Raw genomic sequence first — 19,463 nt, 5'->3', positions numbered from 1 at the left:
ATCTTAATTAATATGTAACGAGAAACGAAAGTTTTAAAAAATTATTACATGTAGATTTACACCACTACTTATAATCATTTCGGATGTTATCTAACTCTTGTCCTTCGCTTCCTGAAACACGATAAAGTCTAATGCGGGCGTTTTGTAGTGATGTGGACTATTTGAAGGCACAACGGGACTTAACAACCAACAGCTGTTATAGTAGGGAAGCATGTCCTCATGTGATAAGTTGGTTAGAGACAATACTTGATATTTCTGCATACAGAAAAAAAACTAATATTCCGTTGAAATGCTAAAATGACTACTAGTAAGCGCTTTCATCTACAAACAGCATCGTTATGTTGTAATGTCATTTGCTACAAACTTGACGATGTTAGCGTCTAACACAAATCACAGCTGAACTAATGCTGTGGCAGGTAGTAGTGCAAACGGCCATCGATTTGTTTTAGAATTCGAACAGCCTGATGTCACTACAGTCGCTAAAGTAACAGTTCCCCGTGCCCGGTCGCTGCCTGGAACCCGCAGGTTTGGAACACGATAATACCCCTGGTTCCCTGTTAGGACGAAAAATACACAGATGACAACTAAAGAGACTACTCCTATATCCTGTTGGTGAGCTCGTGACGTCCTACAGTAACTTGACATGACATGAAGGTTCGTAGAACTTTTCAAAAGTTATATTAAGCAATGATTATGATACGGACAAAACAATGTTCAGATAAGTCATCCACATTTCAGTTTTATTTTGCATGCTGTTCTCTGCCCATGCTTCGGAGCCTCTTGTAGGTACTGAAAGGCATAAATGGCTGCAATTTTACTTTTCTCACTTTACTCTTACCATGAAAGCGCTTTCACTACTTCCGGTGACGTCAGCAGGGCCGTACTGGTCCTCCAGGTAACAGCGCATGGTGGCAACACGGATGATGTAGGGCCGGCTCTGGCTGTCTCTCACGCCGGACCAGTTAACGCAGGACCATGGCGCAATCGTCCTTCCTATGAAGGGACAATATCTTAGTGCTACAAAACGAAAACGAAGCTCATTGCGATCACAGCTGTCTGTTTCCTTAGCCTTAAAAATCTTTAATTTTTAGATTACACCCATCAGAGAAGCTACCACGAGTGAGCTTGATCCATAGAGATATAATTCACGAGGAAATAAATTTTTAGCGTGTAACTTTCTTCTATAATGTTGAGTATGGAAGAAGCGGAAAGGATGACTTGCCCCTGTGGAAGTTGCAAAGCGTGTCCTTGGTGTGAAAGCTCGGAGTCAGGGAGGCACAGGGGATTTGGAGCTCAGGGGATTTGCGAGGGAATATCGATTTAAATGTAGATTAGAAAGATTATTGGCCCGAGAATGGATCCTTTGGGCACTCCAGTATTGATGCTGTATAATAGCTTCTGGCGTCTACCGGGCGATCAGTAACCGTATCTACACAGCAGAAGCTACTGCTCATATAACTGTGTTGTCCTTGGGAATGCGTGAAAAAGTGTATCTTACAACCATGCGCATTGGTAGTTTGTTGAGTGTGAGCACATGTTGTACACTGTAATCAGCCAATATTCTTCAAGAATGTGATAACATTGATTGTCTATTTCGACAATAGAAACAGTAATTACGTCTAATAATTTTTTCCAGGCTGTTTATAGAGAGTAACTGCCTTAGCCCTTACCCGCGTGAGTGAGCGCACGGCTGACCCTCATGGCGCACGTGTTCTTGTCCGACACCCCCTTCAGCCAGGCAGGAAGACCCTCCTGGTCCACCAGGCCGTCCCAACTGATGGACTGGTAACTAGGGTAGTTGTTTAGTAGCTGAGAAAAGCTCGGCCACCCTTGACAGAATAAAAGACGACAAAATTGTGATTTCGTGCACGGTCACTCCTCCGGTTTTCTATTGCCCGTATTGTAGCCTGTCATGAACAAAACAACCATCATATTTCAGTATTACGTATGGTAGGATTTGGTCCAATGTAGAATTGTGCAAGATATGGTGATTTTGTAATGTGCTGTGTACATGCATGCCAGACATCGTCATAGATTAATCGTCTCTATTCCCCTGATGTATGTTCAAAGAATGGTCAATCTAATGCAATTCGTTTCCGTGTCAGTCAACCGGTTCTAAACTTTTAGAAGTGTTACGTTTGCGAATGTTAGACATCCTGGTAAACAATATATGAGAGGATTCAAACTCTACAACTGGATAATTAAAAAATTCGGAGATAAATTCACGCTTTGTATATCAGACTTAGAATGATATCAGGTGATTACTGAACTATTGGCCTGAGGCCGACATGTTTGACACGTAGTCTTGTCGAATACTAGTAGTTCTTTATACTCATGACGCAGGCACTGCGAAGAACTGACATTGTATCAAACTGCGCATAAAAGACTTTTTGGGAAGACACATGCGCGCCATTTGATTAAATTGATCATAATTTTTCCGGGTGAGGCCCCACATTTATGAAGCTACCCTTGTTATCAGGTATAGAGTTCCTTTTGAATGCCCCATTATTGAGTATAGAAAACTCACCCGGTCTCGGTCTCGTGTTACATGATCTGCCTTCGCGCCAACCGCAGGCGAGAACCACTGCTATCAGCCACATAGTTGCCTTCATCGTGCTGGAGGTTGAAGTAACTCGAACTTGAAAGTAGGATTAAAATCGTGATGCACAGTTCTCACCAGATTAAAGGCCAGGAGTTTCAGAAACCCTGCGTAGGCTGTAACTTGGTTCAAATGATGCCACCGTACTTTGTGATATGAACAACGCCTTAAAAAGAGGTTGCAGTGAGGCCTAAACCAGTTCTTCATTCCGTTCGGTAATTATCCCCCAGGGCGGGAGCAACCTTGGAATTTTTCAAGTCAACAAGTGATTAACAACATAGCCTGACATCAAGACTTCTGCAGTTATGTTTGCTGCAATCGTTGGAAGGGCAACCACACGTAGAATGGACTTAACTCACACAGGGATAGACCTCAGGCTGTTTGTAACAATCAAGCTGTCAGCCTGTTCTTGTTTTAATTGAAAAACAGTAATGCTTATGTTGCAGTTCAGTGTTGCGAATGGCCAAATACCGTTTAAGAAACAGCTTCATTCAACAACCCGACCATAAAGTTACCATTACGAATTAACCTATATCAGAGTCAGACCCTGGCTTTATTTTCTCTCCCGACTGTGGAAATTGTTAAGTCCTGCTGGAGTTCTATACCAAAACATGCCCCCACTGCTGGGGTTCCGCGCTACTAGGGTTAATATCAGCACCAGAGCCTGTTCACCCAGACTTGTGGTATCGCTGCACCTATCTGTCTGTGCTAAGAGACTAACAAAACCGGTCACGTCCAGTTTTCTAGTACTGCCACGCCTGGTTCTATTGTTTGCTTTGAGCAAATGCGCACCTTCTGATGCGTGAAATTTTCCCTCATTTTGGCCATCTTGCGCGACATTGCTCCTGATATGGTAATGTTGCGTAACACAATTCTCCTTGAAGTATTTATAGTGTGCACATTGTGGGTAAGGTGTTTGTAACAGTGACTATACAATCACAGCAAGTAGCGAAAGAATCTACCCTATATCTGCTTACGACATTGGGCGACAGCGGACCGGCTTTAAGCACGGTCTCTATGGGAGGGCAGTTCTACTTGCGCGTCAATATAGGGGTGCAATTACGATATTGAATTGACGATAAAAGCAGTTACGGTGTAACAAAGACACCGTGCATCACCACGCCCAACCTAGCAAACGATATGCCAAGTAACACACCAATGCGACGACGGGAACGTGAGTTCTAGCTGCGAACGTGCAAACAAAAGCATTTCCAATACTTTTATGAATTTTACGGTCATCCTCCTTCCCGGAGTAATTTCTCCTCAGTGTAAGCATGACTATACCACTCCTTGATGCTCTTTGGTCACAACAATGGTTCTACATTTGTCCACTCTGTTAGGTAGTAATATTGAGTCCAGTATCTATGTAAGATTAGCTCAACTAAAGAATCCAACCAGTCTACAACATAACATGTACATTGTCGAATCATTTAATATCTCAGTTTACACTTCAACACCTGCCAATACCACATGTAGTAAAAGCTTTATGTCATGATTGAGTCTCTTAAATTGTCAATTGTAGATCATGGGGATGAATTCTATTTCTGACGCCTGTTCTCAGTTGCCTTTGAGCTTGTAGAAAATTTGAAAAGGTTTGGAAAACATACTGGGAAGTTTACAATCTGTTGCTATTTGAGATGATCATTTGTTTACTCCACAAGATAATATCTGCATCTGCTGTTCTATTGAAATAAACATTGCATTTATTAATGGGAGACCATCCTATCACATTCCTAGCATTCTGTTGACAGAGACTCTGATCTGGATACCTATTGGTAAAATCTGCAATTCTGCCAGATTACAATCTCTACCCTATATATTCTGGAACCAAGGCAAATAAACCTTTCCTGAGGGTTCTCATCTATTCAAACTTGCCCATTTTAGGCACATCATGACTGAGTCCCTGTTTCTTTTTCCTTTTTGTCTCCATCTGAGTCATCATGGAGTAGACCTTCTTCTTGGACTGTTTCTCGCGTGCTTCCCTTTTGGCAGTCTCCTTTTCCAGGAGCTTTCTGTAGTTCTGGTATCGTTCTTTGACCTTTTGCTTCTCCTGGGCTTTCTTGTCCTTGTGGACAGATCGTAGGGCCTTCATCAGAGCTGCCACCTGGAACAAATGGAAGAATATGAGAACTGCACTGCAGGGAGAGACTTGACAAAAAATTTCCCGGTAGTACACCACCTACTTCACTCTAAGCCCCTGTAGTGCATTGGCTCCCGACCTTCTCCAGACCATGGTTGGGACTTAGTCCAGAGCAAGGTTATCGTAAGCAAGGTCAAGGAGTTCGTCTGGGAGGTTGCCCACTAGTCTTTAAATGTTGTCTGTGCCAGCCGACTATGAATTTCGGCAAATCAAAGTTGGGAAAGTCATGTTCTTCTAAGATGCAATCAAACTGGAGCTAGAATAGGATGGATTCCAGGCTACTCCCAACCCAGCACCATCTCTGGTTGGGGACTTGCCAAGAGCAAAGTCGTGGGAAGATCCTGACTGTGTAACTAGGGCTTTAATTAGACAGTTTATACAGTCACTAAGTCTTATTATTTTTCTGAATGTCTAACAATAAAAAAAAAAAAGATTATCCTACCTTTCTCTCGTGCGGTTCCATGATGACAACGGGCCTGTCCATAACCTTGACTGGTTTGGCAGGGTTCTGTTTAGGTTTGGTTTTGAAGGGAAGGTGCTGCTGAAGCTTAACTGGCACTCTCAGGGGCCGGAACCTCTGGGGCTTTCTCTCTACGGGCTACAGGGAGGGACAGAATCAAGAAAGAGTTATCACATAGTCATAGTCACAACTTTTGCTCTGAAAAAAAAAACAAATCATCATCATACGACTCCAGGAAGATTTGTGAAATACTGTACATGCAGAAATGTTTTTGAAATGTTGAGTTTGCTTTTGAAACAATGGTAGTGCTACAGCCACACAATGGAATAGCTTTTCGCGGTGGTTTTAAGTTTGCGGTAAAGATTTCAACGCAAAAACCACGAACATAAAACCACGGCACCTCAAACCTTTCTGCATTTACAGTATATATCATGTACTGTCCCTAATGGAGATCTTCTAAATAAACAAACATCATCATCCTTGCTGCATGTCAATGCTTAGCACTGAGGCTGGCCATCATTGTCTTCTACAGCTTTTTTATTTGTTGCCAATGACGGATTATTCAAATCAAAACGAATAGAAAGAAGTAAACTCCAGTATTTTACTAAACAATGCAAGAATGTCAACACTGCAAGTTATCTTAATCCATATTTGAACACACTGTGGAGGCGTATCTTGATAGAAACTACTCTGCAGTTTTGAAACATGAACTAAACTAAACCGAACCAGTCTTCACCTTGTAGAGCGAGTCCTGACTGGGGTTGTTCCTGATGCTCCTCTCAAACTTGAGCTGTCCTACAGTCTTCATCCCAGACCACTTGTCCTTCTCAGCCAACAGGAGGGTGGTCAGGGGGTTGTACAGTCTGGGCACTTGGACTGGGCACCATGTACGCACAAACACTATATCTGTGAGGAATAGAACAGAGGGTGGTGAAAGGGCTGTACTATGGGGGAACTTGGACGGGGCACCATGTACGCACAAACACTATATCTGTGTGGAATAGAACAGAGGGTGGTGAAAGGGCTACTATGGGGGATCTTGGACGGGGCACCATGTATGCACAAACACTATATCTGTGAGGAATAGAACAGAGGGTGGTGAAAGGGCTACTATGGGGGATCTTGGACTGGGTACCATGTATGCACAAACACTATATCTGTGTGGAATAGAACAGAGGGTGGTGAAAGGGCTGTACTATGGGGGAACTTGGACGGGGCACCATGTACGCACAAACACTATATCTGTGTGGAATAGAACAGAGGGTGGTGAAAGGGCTGTACTATGGGGGAACTTGGACGGGGCACCATGTATGCACAAATGTTATATCTGTGAGATAGAACAGAAGGTGGTAAGGGGGCTTTAGTGTTGCGGACTGGGTACCAGATATGCACAAATACTATATCATTCTGTGGGATAGAGAGGTTGGTCAGAGGGTTGTACAGTCTGGGAACTTGGACTGGGCATATCTGTGGGGTAGAACATGTGGTAATGGGGGCTTTAGTGTTGCGGACTGGGCACCAGATATGCACAAACATACTATATCATGATTACTATTCTACCTTGAGTCCTATACTATATACAAACACAAATACATGTAGAATTGAGATTGAGGCCACACAATTTCCAAGTTCAATGGCAAATCTTAACTTAAATCATGTACTAGTAACCTACTAACACAGATGTGCTTTCGTGATAACGTACCGCTCAGTTTGATTTTGTCCTCAAACGTGGCCCTGAAGGCCCCTTCCGGAGCCTTGATAGCTTTCTTGATGGTCCCCCTTATTCCACTCACTGTCCTCACCGTGGCTCCTTCAAACTTGGCCACCTCCAGGATGGAGTTAAACATGTCCTGCACGAGCAAAAACGAAACATGTCTCAACAGGCACAATGAACCTGATCATGCCTTAGTACTATTGTCAATTTCAATTAGCATAATGGAGGAGGGGGTTGTATAAGACATGTATGCTTCTTCCCTCTTTCTGCACATTGTTTATCATATCATGTCATTTCTTGTTGTGCAAATAGATAAACAAACAAGCATCCCATCCTAAGAACTGGAAATCAGGATTTTTTTTCAATGTTTGGAATGTAAAATACTAAAAGGGAGGTATCAGGAATTATTTTCAATGTTTGGAATGTAAAAGACTAAAAGGGCGGTATCAGGAATTTTTTTCAATGTTTGGAATGTAAGACTAAAAGTGTGGTATCAGGAATTTTTTTCAATGTTTGGAATGTAAAAGACTAAAAGGGTGGTATCAGGAATTTTTTTCAACGTTTGGAATGTAAAATACTAAAAGGGCGGTATCAGGAATTTTTTTTAATGTTTGGAATGTAAAAGACTAAAATGGTGTCTTAAAGGGTGGTAATTATAAGAATACCTTGATAAATGCTGTGTTCTTGTATATCTTGAGCGGGTATCCCGTCAGCTTGAGTTTCTTCACAATGTTGACAGACTTGTCCAGTTCCACCACGACTCCCGTGGTGGCTATCCTGAAGTCTGACGACCGATCCCCGACGGACTGGACACACAGGATGCCTGTGCCCTGTGGGGTGATGGGACCTGGGAGTGGACAGAAGGCACGGTTGGTTGGACCAGATCATTTCCTATCATGTTCCTACCATTCTTGTGGGGATGTCCCTGTAGCTCAACTGGTAGCAGCCTCACAGTTGAGCTCCTGGTTCCAATTAGTTGGGAACTGAAAAACACAGTTCAAATCCTGGGAAGTTTGGGGCTGCAACCACCCATCGGAAGGGACGTAAAATGGCAGTCCTGTGTTTGAGGTGGTACATTGAGTATGTTAAAAGGGGAAGGGTTAACAACCAAGGAAACTTGCAGACCAAAGTGCTACTAGGCACTACATGGCAAAAAGCAACAACATCCTATCATTTACAGAACAATCATTGCTAATCTGGCTAAAATCTAAGGGGCCCACACTTCCTTCTTGAAAACAGAATCAATACATACATGTACAAGTTTGAGTGATTGATTGATTGAGACTAACATGCCAGTTTGATGTCATTAAATCATTTGTGCGGGAAAAAAACACTTGCATACACCAGGTTTCTGGCTGCCTCTGCTCATCATTTCATTTAATCATTTCCTTTCTAACCAGATGGAACTAGTTATATATTATGTTCAATCAACAAAACAAACAAACAGCTGCAGTACCAACATACCCCAGATGGTGGTGCTGCAGTGCAGGTGCTCTGGAGTGTACTTCAGCAGGCGGTTACGCATGTTGTGGTCCTGGATGCTGTACAGCGGCACGCTCTGAAATCTTCTCCAGCCGACAGAGAAGATCAGGGGGTCACGCGTCTTTAAGATCCTCTTGTGCCAGCGATGCTTCTTCAGCCGCATCTTAAAGGAAATTGTTAAGTTTTGTCATTTCCAGTGTAACTGTACAAATAGTGTAACGTCACAAAATTATAACAAATCACGATACAAAAGAAAATTCCAAAACATAATCTTACCAAATCATACATTCACAACAATTTAACATAAAGTAGCAACCATTGAACATGAGGGTAATAACTTATAGAAATAACTCAAACAAACACAACTCAGGATATTTAGAGTTTCTTTTATCACAACCAGGTAATCTCACCTGCTGACGTTTCGGTGTCTGTCAGACACCTTCTTCAGAGCTTCTGACTGGAGTACTGCTTCTCACCGCTATAAGTAGCTGATGCAGGTGGCGCTTTTGCGGTTGTGATAAAAGAAACTCTAAATATCCTATGTTCTACCAACCTGATTAAATTATTTTCGAAACACAACTCAAAATCATAATGAGAGCCAAGGTCAGATAGGTCCTGATTTCACAGCCTGTTTAAAGACTTTCCCATCTTTATACAGAGGCATTGTGATAAATAACATTCACGTATATTGCAGTATTAGGCTTACATGGTGTGACTACAAGTGATCTCACCTGCACATATCCTACACTGTCCTCACCACTCATCAAGGCACCAACGATCACCGGGTAGGAGGCGTCGAAGTTGGTGACAAACTCACAGGGCATGCCAGGTACCTCCAGGCGCACGTACATCCCCGGTCGGTAACCCTCGTACTGGGCACGCGTCTCCGCATCCATGTCCTCAAACTCCGCCCGGTTCATCTAAACAGTGTTTGTAGTCAACATTGTGTTCTTGAGTCATAATAAATGATGAGGTATGAAAAAGAGTCAAGCAAAACATCAGTCTGTATGAAGAACTCCTAACCACAGGAAAGAAAATTGAATTGGTACGGTCACTTGTCACTGTCTAGCCTGGGTGCCATCCGATTACTATTGGGGCTCCTACACTCGCTACAGGAATTCTTGGGATCGTCGTGCATGTGGTGTACAAAATTTAGCTGTCTTGCTGATGAAGATGCTGTCGTAGATCCTTGCCAACGGAGTTGTTGTCAATTGGTTCTGTCACAGCGGGAAAGCTTCTGCTTTGGAACCCAGACGCAAACAGAAGGATTGGTCGACCAATCACAACTCTCAAGAAACTCATAGAAACTGAAACTAATTTGGAAGGACAGGAACTCCTTTCTGTAATGAATGACAAGAAATTCTGGAAAACGAACTTTATTTGCTTCACCTCGTAAGAGGAAGACCGATGATGATGATGATGGTTCTGTCACTGCCTTCTTGAAAATCTTACGACATCAAAATCGTGCAAGTACTACAACAACCTTTCACGAATGTGACTGTGCCCCAAACTGGCCATGGGGTGTGCCCCCTTACCTGTGCTTGCTGCTCTAACTCCTGTTTCAGGCTGTCGTAATAAGACTCTCCTCCCTCCTCATTGTCGTACTCAGCATTGAACAACTCCTTCAGTTTCCTCTTCTTCTCAAGTAGCTTCTCTTGTGCCGTCTTGTCTACCGACGTTGTCTGTGGTTAAGAAAGAGGGATTTAAGAAAAAGATAAATTTTGTAAATATTCTGTGTGAGTTAAATATGTCTTCAACTATACTGTCAACTGTCTGTGGTTAAGAAAGAGGGATTTAAGAAAAAGATAAATTTTGTAAATATTCTGTGTGAGTTAAATATGTCTTCAACTATACTGTCAACTGTCTTCAGCAATGAAATAACAATACCATGCAACTACAACAATAAATCAAGAGAGAGGTGCATATGTGTGTAGCTCCTCAAACCACCTCTCCACTGTTCTGGTCCTCCTGGTTATCCTTCTGGTCTTCACCACCCTCCTCCTCCTTCTCTTCTGTCTGTGCAGTATGGGTCTCCCCGGTTTCAAGATCCTCAAAGTCCCCATACAGAGCCTCGTCCTCCTCCAGCTGCCTCTTTGCATCCTGGGTACCCCAGTCTCCAGTCACGAAACAGTCCTTGATCAAGTCGTAGATCTAGAAGGTAACAAATAATAAAAGAGGGGGAAATGTAGATAAATCTTTGAGAGCCTGAATTACAGTAACTTAATACGCTCCTTGCTAATGAATCCTTTAGACACCAAATTAGCATTAGCTACAGGGTTAGGCATCAGTGAAAAGGTTGAAGATTCTTAACACAAAAAAACTTTGTTTGGCCTCTTGATATCTCCCATCATACTATGAACACAAATTCAAACCTGTTTAGGTGCCAAGCTTTAATAGAAAATCTTTGTTTTGCAGGACAATAGTGAGCAGTGAAAGTGGTTTCACATTGAAACTCAGAAATTGTAGAAAATATGCAAGCATTCAGTTAAGTTCTTAAAACTGATAGGTTATTCCTTGATAAAGAGCTTTACACGTCATCTGAACCAAACAAATGGAATCTTCACCTCTTCAAACTCCCTGGCCTCCCCCGTTGTAATGGGAAACTTGGCACAGTCCAGATCATTGGGTCCTCCCCTCCTTCCCTCACTCTTTTTCGTTGTTCTTTTGAACAGTCCACCAAGTTCATCATCTTCCTCATCTGTGGAAAGATCAATCAATCAATCAATCAATCAATCAAGCAAGCAAGCAAGCAATCAAGCAATCAACCAATAATCATGACATCAGAAGTTGATATTAAGCATATATTTAAGTTAGGTTTCACCAATTCCAGTGTTTCTCCAAACTGTGGAGTTGTAATGAGTGACCAGTATAATTTAGAAGTCCTACCTGAAGACTGGTCCTCAGCCACTCTACCATAGACCAGTTTCCTCAGGTTGGGTGTGTCCGCTTGGCGACGCAGGAATGCATCGGTCGCCTTCTGGGAAAGATTTTCCTTCCACTTCAATGCGCCCTCTGTCTCCAAGGGTAGAACTGCACTTGTTTCGTCTGGTGTGATCCTCTCATCTTTCTCCTCCTCATCTCCATACTCCTCAATAGAACTGTCCTCCTCCTCGTCCTCATCATCATCCTCTTCTTCATCCACCTCATCATCACTATCTCCATCATCATCATCATCATCTAACTCACTCCCTGCATCCTCATCCACATCCTCTCCACCAGAGGAATCAGACATGTTGCTATTCATTTCAGAATCAGATTTCTCAGCCTTGGAATCCACCTTCTTTGCTTTCTGTTCCACAATGCCAGCAGAACCTTCATCCTGTTTTAAGTTGGCCATTGTTTTGGGAACATCAACTTCTGTAGTGGTTTCTCTGGGTGCGTTCTTTGTCCTTAATGAGTCTCTCCCCAACTGTGTGGAAGGATTTTTCTCCTTAGTAGTTTCCATGGCAACATCCATCTCCTCATCTCCATCATCATCCTCTGAATCATCGTCTTTGTCAGTGTTGTCTTCTTCTTCTGTTGTTTTCACAGTTTTTGAGGTGGCAGTCATTTTGGGGACTGGTGTTTTTCCAGGAGGGTGCAGGATGTCCCAATCCACTTCCAGGTCGTCGTCGCTGTCGGCAAAAGTGTACCCATCTTTTTCCTGTCCCGTCTGGGCCAAAAAATATACAATGAAAGACTTATGAGTACATTTATCTCAATGACAAATAAACACAACAATAACGACAGCAAAGGTGGAAAACCTCAAAACCAACTTCATAGTGACAACATGGTCAATTTTTGATTCTGAGAATTTTTAAAAATCTCATTTAAGTTTTAGGAACATAGATAGTGAGTCACAAGAACAAATTTTTTGTACGTAGTGTTGCTAATTAGAATACAATATTGAGAGTGAGATAAAAATAGAACATTTGAATAAGACATTTATTCTGTATCATACAGACTTTTCAAACTCTTACCACTTTTCTTTTCTTTGAAGCATGTCCATCTCCAGGTGTTCTGAAAGACACCTCTGGATCCACCTGTGTCATTCCATCTTCATCCTGAACAGAAAGAAATTTAGACCTTCATCAACAAACCTCTTCAGTGTTTGGGATATATCAACAATCTATCTTCCTTTAGGCCCCCTCTCCACTAGACAGTTATCCCTGAACAACCGTAGTCAGCAAACTGATAACTGGGCACTGTACAGTACTGTAATGTTAACATTTTTACACACAAGACAAGTACATGGTATCTTGTTGTCATCAGCTACCTCTTCACATACCTCTTCATCATCTCTCTCCTCCTCACTGCTATTCTCTCCTCCCTCCTCCTCCTCCTCAAACACTGCCCTCCTCCGGGTCCTTCCTGTTGTCTCATCGGTCACCATCTCTTCCTGTGGTCCTGATGCTGAGCTGCACATCACAGAAACAAACATTAGATGTCATTTCTGCTTTGGAAACTAACATTAGATGTCATTTCTGCTTTGGAAACTAACATTAGATGTCATCTCTGCTTTGGAAACTAACATTAGATGTCATCTCTGCTTTGGAAACTAACATTAGATGTCATTTCTGCTTTGGAAACTAACATTAGATGTCATTTCTGCTTTGGAAACTAAGGTCACACTGACTTATATGGATGACATCCATCAATTCTTCACACTGCAGCAGTGACATCTAGCAAAATGGAACCAGTCATTATTGCCCTGAGGAAGTTGGCAGACAGTCATCAAAACGTCGGCTAGGTAAAAACACATGGTTGTGTAAGTTGATCACATTTTCATATTTGACTTGTTGGGTACTGCTATGATTTTAGGCCCCCTAGTCCTGGTAACAGACTGAATAAAAGTTCTAGACGAGAACTATGCGGCTCCAGATGTCTTACTGAGGGACGACTGCAGTATGAAAGATGTCGGTTAGCTTGAGGAATGAATCCATTCTACTTTATACTGCTTCAGGTGCTACAGTTTACCTTTCCACTTGTGTGGACGTGACTGGCACAGATCCCCTGAAGATGCTGACTTCGCTGGCAGCCATCTTGGTGTCAATAGTGTGTTTGGTGTCAATGATGGAAGATACCAACTCATGGGTGGAACCAGGGGTGATCTAAGGATGAAGGAAATTTTCCATTGTAATCAGACAAGGATTCATTGCTTCATGGTACAATCACTTCACAAAAGGAAAAGTTTTCTTTGGGGCTGGCCAGAGCTTTCCTGATTTATCAGAATGTATGATCCAAATAACTTCTATTCAATTTCTTTCAAGAAAATATTGTGATTGTTAAAGCAATGGAAGACTGTTAGCATACCAGAACAAACATACATCAATATATATACATGCAGGGGTTTTTCTAGAAAAATTGAATAAGAGGGAGCACACACAGGCGAGGGAGCGAATTATATGTGTATGCTAGATATTAAGCTAAAATCTGAATTTGACAAGGGGGCACTGGGCTGAGACAAGAGGGCACAGCGCCCCTCTTTCTTGATTTAGATGAACCCCTGTACATGTGTATATATATATACAGGATCATGTCACCTTTACATACATAATGTAGAAATCTGCATATCATTCAAACTTGACAGCCTTTACCTGCTCAGGTTCCTTCTGATGATGGTGGCTCCCTCCCAGGTCTATGTACACAGCGTCCTTGTCGTACACGATCCCCCCCACCCCGGAGAAGGGAGCGTAGATCAGTCGCTCCTTCTGGTTTAGCGCTCGCTTCTTCTCCTTGTCGGGGAGGGGACAAGGGTCGTGGAGCATGCTGACGTCTTGAACCACAAAGTCGCCACAACCTGGAAAGGTGGCAGGGTTGCTTGTGGTTAGGGATGTTGGGTTTGGGGTTCAAATCCCTGGTAGGCCCCAGTGGTGTGCCCTTTGATAAAAGCACTTTCCACCGAATTCTTCACTTGACTCAGGTGAAAATGAGTAGCTAGAGACATCCTTAAGACATCCTCTTGGATGGGAAGTAAAGCTGGAAGTCTTCAATTTGTTTGAGGAGAGTCACACCTAAGACATGTTAAAGACTCCACCATACTTATTCATAAGGAGTCTATCACACTGTGGGTCGATCAAACCTTTCAGCCTGGTCTCTGGAATAACTTCATGCAAAGGTGATAGTCACCTGTTAGGTCAATCCTTCCATAAATGTGGTAAATCTCAATGAATGAATGAATGAATGAATAGAAAGACAGCAACCACCATAGCAGCACTTTCCTCCATTCTGTAACTAAGGATGCTCCTACTATACTTGACCACAATTTATCCATGATAGTTATGGGGAAAATCCCATTGTTATAGAAGAGTTACCTGGAATGTGCACACTGCTGTTGGCTCTCATGTGAGCCCCACGTAGAAAACCGTACAGCGCCACCGTCCTGTCGCACTTCGGGTTCTGTCTCACATCTTCTGGGCCTGTTAGATCTTCCATCCTACATGAAAAACAACGACAAAATAGATCTAAGTAACACTAGCCACTAAGGACTAAAAAAAACAAATGTAATTTTGAGAATACGCAATTAACCCTAAGATTTTTATTTCAATTTATTGCTGAAAGTCTCAATCAAAGGTCAACTAAAAGAACATGCTTCCCTGTCTGGTGTCATTGGTAGGTGTTGTATCAACGATTGTTTCAGCGAGAATACACGAGTTGCAGTTACACAAGTTGCATGCATGTCATCCATATGTCAACCTGTCTTTTGACTGCATGTGGCATCTGTGTGGCATAGTGGCAGAGCATCTGGCTATGAACCAACGAGACCCAGGTTCAATCCCCAGTGGAGTACCCAGACATGTCCGGACATGCACCCAGACGTTGTGCCCTTGGGAAAGGCACTTAAAACATATTTCCCATGTCCTAAGCCCAGAAGTAGGGTTTGGGTAGGCGTTAGGAAGGGCATCCAGCCATAAAAACTCTTGCTACAAAAAAGACTTGCACTTGATGAGGAGTTCTGGGGCTCCCCCATTCATATGATGGGGAATAAAAGACGTAAAATTGGAGAGAGAGAGAGTAGCACACAAAAGCATGTTCATGAGTCTGTTATGCAGGACCCACCTGTCTGCGAGGACGTAGGGGTGGGTTGTTCTCCACTGGAGCTGGCGGAACTTCATCACGGAGATGAAGCGGCCGAGGTTGTGAATCTCAGTCTTCTGGTACTCTCCATACACCATACCAGACAGGTAGAACAACTTCGCACCCTATAACAACAATTACACAAAAGGTTATGCAAAAAGTGATACCAACACCATAGTCACAGAAATATATCAAAATATATCAGGGACAATACTAGTAATTTTCCCTCATTGTTATGGAGATCAGCTAAGGCTAGATAATAACAGGGTAAAAACTAGTCACCTTTAAGTTTGGTAAGTCAGAAGATATTGGAAATCCCAATCAACATTTTAAAAGCCTTAAAATGTGTACTTCAACTTGGATGTGTAGTTATGTTTGACAAAAGTGCATGCTTTACTCTATATGATGTCTTCATTTTTGTCATAACCTCTACACCTTTCAAGTTAGTGAGATTTTCAAATGCCCAGTGACCTGTGATACTCTATACCCCAGGTTGTGGATAATAGGCCAATCCCTTAGGCCTGCCCATTTAGGTCTGCAAAAATAAAACATAGAAATACAAGACATTTGACAGCCATGCAAAGTCGCTCTCGCATTGTTTGAACTGCTAATTGCCATGTTATCATTGGTTGAACTGCTAATTGAGTCAGGACTGGTCCTGATCTGTTCCTCTTAGAAAGGCTAACTCACAGGATAGACATCTGTCCAGAACCTGTGCTTGAGTCTCTTCTTGGTGTTCCTGAGCTGCTTGTTGTTCTTGAAGTGGTCCAGGTGGGTGAGCACGCCCATGATCTTGGGGAAGCCGTGCACTTGGCAAATGTTCAGGAACTCAAAAATCTCCATCTCAAAACCAAAACTGGCATCGATCAGCAGGAGAACCTGAAATAATGGATCACATTCAATTCATTACATTGAATAGCAAATGTGCTAGATGATAGCACATCAGCAACCAAAATCTGTAGTGTATTTTTGGCACACTTTTAGACTGAGTACCTGAAGAGCCAGGGAAGGACGTGTTAAGTGCCTTTACCAAGGGCACAACGTCTGGGCATGGTGAGCATCGAACCCGTGAACTATTGGTTTAAAGTCCAACGCTCTAACCACTGAGCCACACCGACGTCACTAAACTAAATAACATGGCACCCAATGGCAATACAATTAATCAGTAAAACCCATATATGTCCCTGTGCAAATGTCACAAAAGAAATTGGTTTCATCTATTGAATAATATTCTAAATATCTTAATCTAGCTTCCACTGGTTATGTACCTATTCATAAACCTTTTGTAAAGAGGATGTGGTTTGGTTGTTCCAGGTCCATGAGGTCCTGTTTCTGAACAAGCTACCTGCATACCAAATATCATGGAAATCCAACGTTCCTCTGTTCAGTTATTCTCCTTAGAAGATTTTCACAATAACGCCCCTGCAGTTCCAGAACAAGCTGCTAGGGGGCCCAAACCCACACCAAGTCTTCATTACATCACAAGCTATCTGCCACCAAAAAATCAAGACCATAGCATGTCCAGGTCAAAAGATAGAAAAAAAGAAGTTCTGCTGCAGTATTAAGGTCACATACCGGGGGGCTCAAAATCGACCTTGAATTTTGGCTTCACAACACCCGCCCACAGACCAAATTTCATTGTAATCCATAAAGAGGTTCTTGTGTTATGCTGATTACAGTTGTCCGGAAACAAACACACACACACACACACACACACAGACACACCCAAAACTATATCTCCATTTTTCATGGAGATAATAAAACTGTCAAACCACCCAGGACATAAAGTACCTACCAGGTCAGCAACCTTGGCGATGTCTATCATGGAGCTGATGTCATTCCCACATTCAAACAGAGTCAGTCTCCTCTTTTTGCCTGGTGGGAAAATTTTTCAACTTTAACACAACACAACATAACACAACATAACTGAATCAATATACTTCTGAGTACTGGTAGAAATAGGCACTGGTTAGGTCTGTGTGGATTTAAAATTGACTTTCTGAATAAGTCATAAGAAACATTAAATTCTCATTACACTTCTAACCATATAGTCACTCTTATTTTCTAACCAACTCATGAGTCATACCTAAAGTGTCAAAGACAATCTGCCAAAAGAGACACTTGCATAAAAACACACTAATCGATGTAGATATAAAAGACCGATGATCACAATTCTGAGTGTCCTCTTTATCTTTGCATTAGTTTAGTGTCTGTTAGTGTTATGGTTACAGGTATCACTTTTGACATGATGTGTATAGACTGTAAGTGTAAGATTTTGAAGTACTTGACTTTGAAATAATTGCAACACATAAAATAATATGCAGTGATACATTTTTCAAATATCTAATAACCTTTAAAGTGACAACAGTTATTCTCTAGCAGAGATGCACTATTCCCTTACCAGACACAATAGTGACAGGTCCCTGGACATTGGACAGTTTCTGCTTAGTGAAGTTCTTGATCAGACACTGCATCAGGGTAGACTTGCCCACCTTGGGGGGTCCCACAATCCCTACCACGATGGGAGGGGGCTCCAGGGGGGTTCTATCCACGTACGGGATATGCTGTTTCTTGGTCTTCACATCTTGAGCCCTGTCGGTAGGAATAATGGTCATCTTAGTGCAATGTAACCTTACAAGGTTTTTAAAATCCTGTTTTCACTTGCTTTTCAACAGAGACAAGGACAATGTGGTAATGCACCCAAGTTTATAATTTATTCTAAGTAACTTATAACACTATTACTATTGCTCTATATCCTACCTATATCATATAGGATAATATCTGTTATAACTGAGTCATACACATTGTATATACATTGTACCTTTCTTGTGGGAATTGTTCACAAATCCACACATTGTATCAAAGCTACATACAAACAGACCAGTTACCTCCTGTATTGCCTGGCCATGCGCACGGCTGACTGTGCGGTGAAGGCCTTGGGGTTCCGTTGTTTGGCCGACAGGTTTTCATCCTGCGTAGTTTTTGCCTTCTTCTTCTCCTGCTTGCGGCCATGTTGGCGTGCCCTGTGGGGCTTCTGACTGGCGGCTTCAAACTCACTCATTTTTCACTGCGAAAAATTGACATCAATTTCTTACACTAAGTTACAGAGAACGTTTTACCCCAACTAAGGGGTGATGTTCAGTAAAATTCCCATGGCAAATAATTAAACCTCCCAATAGCCACACAACTGAAGGGACTACCCTAAAGATTAATAAATAAATAAATAAACAGTACTGTACATTGCACACAGGGAATTAACTTCATGGTAAGGAGAGTATGAAGTCAAAGTGAACGTGGTGGATTTAAGTTTGCATTAGAGACAAAAAAAAAGGACCATAGTCAGAAAACAGAACATTTTTGAGCGGTTTCAAGTTCGCTGTGAATAATTCATCGCAAAAACTGCAAACATTAAACCTTTGTGAACATTTCTGCTTTTACAGTAAGAGTTATGACTAGATCGTTGATGCTCTTTTTTTCTTTACACTTCTGGTGTTGCATTTCTTTGGATGGAGCCAGGGAGGTTCAATAAGAAGTTAGTATAATATTGTATCTTCTTGATGGCCTTTGTACTACCGCAAATATTGTGATAAGAGAGAATCGCGCGCGTTCTGAACAATAAATTAATTTGTAGTAAATAAACAAGTCTTTCTAACGACTCAGTCACACATGTGTTAGCCTGAGTGTCATTCTGTATACTAGTAGTTCCTCCAGGCTCTGCCTTCATCGAAAATGCAGAGCCTGGAACTAAACAGTTTAAACATGTGCGCCCCCTCCCCTAAAACAGATCGGTCTTTAAGAGTATAAAACGTCTGATATACGGTAAGAAGGTCATCAGCAGATACAATCTATCGTTCATCCTTACCGGTTAGACCCCTCCGATGTAAATTACATTGATACTGTGGGCAGCATTTCTGAAAAATCGAAGGTAAATCTACACAAACTTTTCCAAACACATGGCCGCCGCCATGTTGCTTTCCAAAGAATGCTGGGATATCCGGAAGAATAGGAATGT

General features: G+C 42.1%; 2 protein-coding genes across 3 annotated transcripts; both read right to left on the bottom strand.

Annotated features, from left to right (window-relative positions):
• Positions 1-127: 127 nt before the first annotated feature.
• LOC136449019 (uncharacterized) lies at positions 128-2,772 on the bottom strand. Its single transcript, XM_066448784.1, has 4 exons — positions 2,528-2,772; positions 1,671-1,829; positions 839-993; positions 128-554 (listed from the first exon to the last, which is right to left on the bottom strand). Exons 1-4 carry the CDS (start codon positions 2,610-2,612, stop codon positions 480-482), a joined length of 474 nt encoding a protein of 157 aa, XP_066304881.1. The 5' UTR covers positions 2,613-2,772; the 3' UTR covers positions 128-479.
• A 1,241-nt stretch (positions 2,773-4,013) lies between these two features.
• LOC136449018 (ribosome biogenesis protein BMS1 homolog) lies at positions 4,014-19,437 on the bottom strand. Of its 2 annotated transcripts, XM_066448782.1 has the most exons (22): positions 19,314-19,437; positions 18,340-18,518; positions 17,853-18,043; positions 17,247-17,326; positions 16,142-16,330; positions 15,434-15,576; positions 14,689-14,810; positions 13,972-14,174; positions 13,352-13,485; positions 12,663-12,792; positions 12,355-12,438; positions 11,282-12,047; positions 10,960-11,093; positions 10,343-10,546; positions 9,931-10,077; positions 9,127-9,315; positions 8,378-8,558; positions 7,579-7,760; positions 6,902-7,049; positions 5,936-6,105; positions 5,182-5,337; positions 4,014-4,703 (listed from the first exon to the last, which is right to left on the bottom strand). In XM_066448782.1, the coding sequence occupies exons 2-22, from the start codon at positions 18,510-18,512 to the stop codon at positions 4,461-4,463; spliced, it is 3,969 nt and encodes a 1,322-aa protein (XP_066304879.1). In that variant the 5' UTR covers positions 18,513-18,518; positions 19,314-19,437; the 3' UTR covers positions 4,014-4,460. The 2 variants fall into 2 exon arrangements, with proteins under 2 accessions (XP_066304879.1, XP_066304880.1); XM_066448783.1 differs by lacking the exons at positions 4,014-4,703; positions 5,182-5,337; positions 5,936-6,105 and adding an exon at positions 6,373-6,441.
• Positions 19,438-19,463: the final 26 nt, after the last annotated feature.

The sequence above is a fragment of the Branchiostoma lanceolatum genome, chromosome 14 (genome assembly GCF_035083965.1).
Source record: "Branchiostoma lanceolatum isolate klBraLanc5 chromosome 14, klBraLanc5.hap2, whole genome shotgun sequence".
NCBI classification, from domain to species: domain Eukaryota; kingdom Metazoa; phylum Chordata; class Leptocardii; order Amphioxiformes; family Branchiostomatidae; genus Branchiostoma; species Branchiostoma lanceolatum.
Note: the sequence above shows the minus strand (reverse complement) of the source record. Positions and strands in the feature narration are given on the sequence as shown.

Excerpts from the sequence above, each read along its gene's own strand:
- LOC136449019 (XM_066448784.1), bottom strand. The coding sequence starts at position 2,612 with ATGAAGGCAACTATGTGGCTGATAGCAGTGGTTCTCGCCTGCGGTTGG. Across the intron at positions 994-1,670 it reads CCGTGCGCTCACTCACGCGG|GAAGGACGATTGCGCCATGG; the intron begins GTAAGGGCTAAG and ends GTCCCTTCATAG. Across the intron at positions 555-838 it reads GTAGTGAAAGCGCTTTCATG|GGAACCAGGGGTATTATCGT; the intron begins GTAAGAGTAAAG and ends TCGTCCTAACAG.
- LOC136449018 (XM_066448782.1), bottom strand. The coding sequence starts at position 18,512 with ATGAGTGAGTTTGAAGCCGCCAGTCAGAAGCCCCACAGGGCACGCCAA. Across the intron at positions 16,331-17,246 it reads TCGCCAAGGTTGCTGACCTG|GTTCTCCTGCTGATCGATGC; the intron begins GTAGGTACTTTA and ends CCATTATTTCAG. Across the intron at positions 9,316-9,930 it reads AGTTAGAGCAGCAAGCACAG|ATGAACCGGGCGGAGTTTGA; the intron begins GTAAGGGGGCAC and ends AACACTGTTTAG.